Source organism: Tinamus guttatus, unplaced genomic scaffold (assembly GCF_059628265.1).
Source record: "Tinamus guttatus ecotype Peru unplaced genomic scaffold, ASM5962826v1 Tinamus_guttatus_pri_ptg000226l, whole genome shotgun sequence".
Classification (NCBI taxonomy): Eukaryota; Metazoa; Chordata; class Aves; order Tinamiformes; family Tinamidae; genus Tinamus; species Tinamus guttatus.
This window is the reverse complement of record NW_028288760.1, coordinates 1,874,538-1,880,724: the sequence shown is the minus strand read 5'-3', so window position 1 is coordinate 1,880,724 and position 6,187 is coordinate 1,874,538. Positions and strand designations below refer to the sequence as shown.

The window sequence follows — 6,187 nt, the reverse complement described above, 5'->3', positions numbered from 1 at the left end:
GCCCGCTCCTCCCTCTGGTAGTGTCTGCTCTTTTTTTTTTTTTTTTCCAGATGCCAGTCACATGCTAGAAGGTGGTTTCCTATCACTGATGATTGCGCTAGCAGCGGAGGCGGAGGCCTGCAAAGCTTTGCAGGAAGGCAGTTAAACAACGTGGCTGCAGAGGATGCCAAAAAAGGGTAAGAGAACTCGCCCGTACCATAGCGCTGTCATCCGTAGAGTAATAACGAACGTAGTCTGTAATGTAGCAATTAATGTATTTGCAACGGGCCCTCTCAGAGGCCCTGTGTAAGGACTCTGTGTGAGTCACAGGTGGCCTGTGTTCCACACTGTGGGAACTTGTGCTTTCCTGTGAACAAAGTGGGAATTAAAGTGAGCTTTCAAGGCAAAACCACTGAGCTGGGGGAAGTTGATTTTTCCAGCTGTTGCTAGGGGAGTATTTTTTCCGACTTAGCGAAATATTGTTGCCTCGTATGTGTTATTGTTCTCATCTAATGTTACCTTGCTCGTGTAAGTTTGCTTTTCTCCTACAAACCCATTTGGTAGGATCCAGCTCTGGCAATTCCTGTTTGGAGGAAGTTGGTGTTTATCAGCTAGAGCAATAACAGTATTCGCTCCATTTAGCACCTGGTATGATTGAGTCAACTGCTCTTGTTAAGCTGCAGAATGGCGTATGTTTTAGAGAGTAAAAGGCATTTACAGAAAGTAGAATTAAAGCAGAAAGACTCCCAGTCCTCCTAACTGTGTAACTGCGAAGCAGCCAAATGTGTCAAGTGTTTTACATGAAGAGCCTTGGTGACTGAATAAGCAGCCGGACCCTTGCAATCTGGTTCCTTCTGGGTTCCTAATTTGAGAAAAGCAAGAGAATTGAAACAGTGCTAGAAGCAAGAGAATTGAAACTACTTGCAGCACCATGTGCTCTCATAGTAAAATAATCCATTTCTTACAGTGAGATACTTACAGCTAGTTTCCCTTTTGTTTTACTCTTTGTAGATTGAAAGCTACGGGAAGTGAGAATTTCCCTTTCTCCTGCTCTAGAAGACATGATTTCCCAGAAAGTGGTGGGGTCACTTGTGTGTCTATTTGTTGTTACCACATTTATCTGGTAAGCTTTTGCTGACAGGCTTGGTCCTATTTATAGCATGAGCTTTCTGACTGCAACTGATACTGTAGTAAAATTTGTAATGATTGAATAATATAGACAGTTCACTTTGTGAGAAGTCGCTGTTAGACTTTGTGAGAAAGTAATTAGTATAAAATACAAAAAAAAGTAGTAGAGGAAGAAGCCTTTAAAGAGAGAAATGGAAGAAAGAGGAAAAAAATAAGACCAATTGTATCTAAATGAGGTTGCTAACTCCACATCTGACTTTCAAACAATTGTTCAAGTACAGAATAGTCCAGTCACACTTCAGCTCAGGCCTTAAAGAGATGATTATCTGTCTCTTCAAACAGTCGAAACTTGTTCCAAGGTAACTGAGGAAAGTTTGTGCCTTTCAAACACTGAGGACATTTGCAGCATTTAAAGTGGTGAGAAGTATCAATATATCATACAAGTGTATAGCATATATTTACCCTTTTTGAACATTGTTTTATATGTCTCCATTTGTGTGCGCATTTAGAAAACATGTAAATCTACGTTTTATAGACCATTTGATGTAGATGATAATACTTAGTCCTTGTGTTTCGAGCTGGATGCTGTTGGGTTCCTTTTATTTTGAGCATCCTGCTTATGTCTTGGCATCAGTACATTATGTTAAAGGGTGAAGACACTATGTCCCACATGAATGGGTAAAGTAGAGAAACGGTTAGATAGAGTTACTTCCCAAAACCTGTGCCAAATTCAGAGGAGATCCAGGAGAATCGTAGGAAGATCCCTTTCAAGACTACCTGTCTTTAAAATGTATTTTTTCCTCTTGCTTACAGGATGACCGTTGGGAACAGGAAGGTGCATTACCTCCTATATTACCTTCCTTGCCCCGAAATCTTGTAAGTGTCCAGCGTAGCGCCGAGTTTGTCATGTGGGTCTAAACACACACATGCACGGGTGCAGGATCTCACCGTGCTTTGCGCCATGGCTTCCATATCCCAGCTGGGAGCAGGCAGAGCCTTGTTCTGTGTCAGTAAGAGCAGTGCCCGTGGCAGCTGCAGCGAGAATTTGGACAGCTGTGAGTACAGCAGCAGATCCTGAAGCTGAACCGTGTCCTTGTTTTAAGAAATACATTACAGTCCTTTCTTTTTCCCTCTTATCATGCAGCTCCATGAAACTCCAGTACAGAGAAGAGAAGCCGATCCAGCTTTTCCCCCAGTAAGTGCTGCCCTTCTGTTTCCTGACCTTTAAACTGCCGTTCCTCTCTTCCTGGCATGTTCATCTATTATTCAGTGCATATCCCTTTTTTCTTTTGCAGATTATTTTATCCACAGCCAAGAGCACTGGCTCCACAGTAAGTTTCTTCATTTGTTTCTTGTCCTTTGGCTCTTGGTCCTGTAAGTTAGAGCTGTTGACTTTAGTTGGGGTGCTCTGTTGAACTTACGATTACAATAGCTTGGTGTGCACTGCACGATACCTCATTCCATGAAAGACCTGGGTGTGTGGGTATATATCTACAGCTGCCTATGTGACTGTAAGATTAGTTTAATCACTGCGTGCTTGCTAACATACCTGCTGGCAATTCCCAGTTAACACATTAGCACATACTCAGCCTAAGTTGCCATCAGGGACTGTTTTTTGAGCTAGAAGATGCAATAGCTGGAAGGAATGTGAGGAGGAAGTGAGGAAGGCCGCCTGAGTCTGCATCACATCTGTAACCAGCTCTGGGTGAGTTTTGAATCCATTTCAGGGCCAAATCAAGCAGGTGCCACGCACGACCTTCACAATTATTTCCATTAACCTGCTGGATCTTACCCTGCAACAAGTTGTAGGCCTTCACACAGTCCAGTCTGCCTGAGAGGCAGTCAGACCAGTGAGTTTAAACAGCCAGGGAAGGTTTTAGGCAGCTGCAGCCAAGAAATGACTCAGGCAACGAGCTCCAAGTCAGCTCGTGTTCGTTAGCAGCCTCCTGTGAGCCAGCTCCCATGTCCTGAGTCTCACCTCTAGCAGCTTCTCTTCAGCAGCCACTATTTTAATGCATAATATTAATAAACATGCATTGCAGCTTTCCATTTTTGACAAGGCATGCTTGGCCTATTTCTTTTTCCTTACTGGAATATATTAATGTGTGAAACCAGCTAGTGTATATTGAAGTAAATAAGGAGAGAATCTTTAGCCTTTAGTGCCATAACTTTCTGAAGGAAGCTTTCTAGCATGCACTGAGGGGATGCATAGCATAAGAATGAGTCATTATGAAACCCAGAACAGTCCCTTAAAATCAAATGAAAAAAAAAACCTGCTTAGGAGACTAAACTTAGATTTCTTTCTCCCTCTCTCTCCATAAAAAAGAATAACTGACCCAGAAAGAGAACAGCTCAGTTAATACATATTCTACAAATCAAATTCTTCTCCTATAATTTTCATATTTTAATCCTTTAAGCCTTACCATAGAAGGAGATGAAATAGTTGCTCTCCTGTCCACTCAGTCCGAAGCTATTAGATGTAGGCTGAAAATATAGCACTGCCTCAGCCATCAGAACACTCCCTGTAGGTCTGTGGCTTTGGTTCTGGTGCTGTTCTTGCCCTGGGAGTGTGTCAGGTGGGAGATGGTCTCCCTGGGGCTGAGCCCTGAGTGTGACCCAGTGGTCTGCAAGTCAATTTTCATTAGCTGAGTGCTCTAGATCACCATCGGGGGAGGAATGTGAGCAGACTAGGGTGAAATAGGCATCCTAAATTACATTTTCTGGGGGAGGGAATCCAGAGATCCTGAAAACACAGAAGAGATTTGAAACAGGGTTGCATAGCTGTGATCAGGCATGATCAGACTCTGCTGCATGTATTTTCAATTTTCACTACCTGCACAGGAGATATTAATCATTTCTATAATTTTGTTACAAATTTGAATGCTGGCTCTTATATAGAAGTTTAAATTATAGCTGAATGTGTTAAAGCTGTGTATAAATACTGGTAAAATAGACTGTCATGCTGCAAGCTGTGTTTTAATAACACAGTGGCAATGAGGTATTTTTATAGTAGTTTTCATATTATTACTTGCATTTTAAGTCTATATATAGCAATCTGCATCAGACTGATAACAAATATGCACTGGCTTCCATTTTGCGAGCTCAGTGGTCATTAAACTTTCTGCAGCAAACAAGTCCTAAGGACTTAAATGAGACTTTAGTGGAGTCTAGAGCTTTGGCTAATTTGCTTTGCTAAATGGTGCTGATTTTCATCCCAGGAGCAGAAATGTCCATGACCTTAAACAGGAGGGCAGGGACAGTGGTCTGAATGTAATATCTTCCATAAAGAGTGTAATGATGATACACACACTCTTCTCTCTGCCTCCACAGTGTCTCTTTGCAATTTCACTAATAGGCCATTTAATTTCCCTCAGGCGCCAGGATGTGCTGACCCTCACACCATGGTTGGCCCCCATCATCTGGGAAGGCACCTTCAACTCTGAAATCCTGGATAGTGTCTACAGGCCTCTGAATCTCACCATCGGGGTGACAGCCTTTGCCATTGGAAGGTGAGCGAACCTCTCATTGAACGTAGTTCTTGCTGTAGTTCCTCCCTGAAAAGGCTCTTTTGGCTCTTCTTGTGCTCAGCAGAGTTGCAGTCTGTCCCATTCTGTGGTCATTTATGGCCACGTGTCACATCTCTGATGATGTAAGCCTACATGATAACAGATTCAGCACTCAAGACACCTAAAGCACAGTCAATATTCTTGGAGAGCCAGCCTCTGCTTTGAGGGCTGCACCTGTAGATAAGGGGCTGGCAGGTCACAGCAGGGATAAGCCACTTGTTATTTGTGCTATCCTATACCCTACCTTACCTTGCCTCCTTGCATTTGTTCAAGTGCCCCCATAATTCCCCACCTCCCTTTTGCCCTGCTGTGCTGCCCACGTGCTGTGTCTGCACAGATACACCAGGTTTGTGGGCCGCTTCCTCGAGTCAGCAGAGAAGCATTTCATGAAGGGCTATCGGGTCACCTACTACATCTTCACTGACAACCCTGAGACGATCCCCAGCGTCCCGCTGCAGCCTGGCCGCACTCTTGTCATTGTCCCCATCCAGAAATACTCCAGCTGGCAAGAGATCTCCATGCGCAGGATGGAGAACATCAACAAGCACATAGCAGAGAGGAGCCATCGGGAGGTGGACTACCTCTTCTGCCTGGACATCGACATGGTGTTCTACAACCCCTGGGGGGCAGAGACCTTGGGTGACATGGTAGCAGCCATGCACCCGGGCTATTTCAAAGTCCCTCGAAGCCAGTTCCCTTATGAGAGGAGGAGCAACTCAGCAGCCTATATCCCCGAGGAAGAGGGAGACTTCTACTATGGAGGGGCTGTGTTTGGGGGGCTGGTGGAGAAGGTTTATGAGTTCACCAGGACTTGCCACATGACTGTGCTGGCAGACAAAGCCAATGGGCTCATGGCAGCCTGGCAGGAAGAAAGTCACCTCAACAGGCACTTCCTGTCCCACAAACCCTCCAAAGTGCTTTCCCCAGAGTACCTGTGGGACGACAGGAAGCCCAGGCCCCCTGAAATCCACCTCATACGATTTTCCACGGTGGATAAGAACTACAAGGAGATACGAGATTGAGCATCTCGTCCTTGCAGAGAAGTCATCCACACAGTCACACCCAGTGAATATTAGCTCCCAGGGAGTGTTCTCAGTGTAAACTTTGTCCCTGTTGTGAAAAATCTAAGGAAGGAAGATTGGGGTAGCTTCTCTGGAGCATAGATGTCTTAAATTATTTTAGAAGCAGGAAAATTCAAAGTGAAGGAGAGACTGGAAGGGTTTTTATCCTCCTCATCCCTGTAAATGCTTCGCTTTGCTTGTGGCTACAGCACACACACAAAAAAGGCTTCCAAAAGGCTCATTGTCAAAGGCACTGCTATCCTTATAGCAAGGCTGCAGATGTCATTGGCTGCAGAACAAACTGGGCTGACAGGACAAATCAGTATGAATTCATATAGCAATTATTATCTTCCACGCTCCAATCCATGTTTTGGAGACTCAGGTTTAAACAGAACGGGCACTGTTTGGGCTCAGATTTGAACAACTTGGGGTCAGTGCACTGAACCTTTTCCC

The 6,187-nt window shown here is 44.4% G+C and overlaps 1 protein-coding gene across 1 annotated transcript; it reads left to right on the top strand.

Annotated features, from left to right (window-relative positions):
• The first annotated feature begins 994 nt into the window (after positions 1-994).
• GBGT1 (globoside alpha-1,3-N-acetylgalactosaminyltransferase 1 (FORS blood group)) lies at positions 995-5,866 on the top strand. Its single transcript, XM_088525307.1, has 6 exons — positions 995-1,102; positions 1,921-1,983; positions 2,252-2,302; positions 2,403-2,438; positions 4,482-4,616; positions 5,011-5,866. Exons 1-6 carry the CDS (start codon positions 1,041-1,043, stop codon positions 5,693-5,695), a joined length of 1,032 nt encoding a protein of 343 aa, XP_088381433.1. The 5' UTR covers positions 995-1,040; the 3' UTR covers positions 5,696-5,866.
• Positions 5,867-6,187: the final 321 nt, after the last annotated feature.

Bases quoted from the DNA above. Each gene is read 5' to 3' on its own strand.
- GBGT1 (XM_088525307.1), top strand. From the start codon at position 1,041: ATGATTTCCCAGAAAGTGGTGGGGTCACTTGTGTGTCTATTTGTTGTT. The intron at 1,984-2,251 runs GTAAGTGTCCAG...CTTATCATGCAG, and splicing joins CTTCCTTGCCCCGAAATCTT to CTCCATGAAACTCCAGTACA. The intron at 4,617-5,010 runs GTGAGCGAACCT...GTGTCTGCACAG, and splicing joins ACAGCCTTTGCCATTGGAAG to ATACACCAGGTTTGTGGGCC.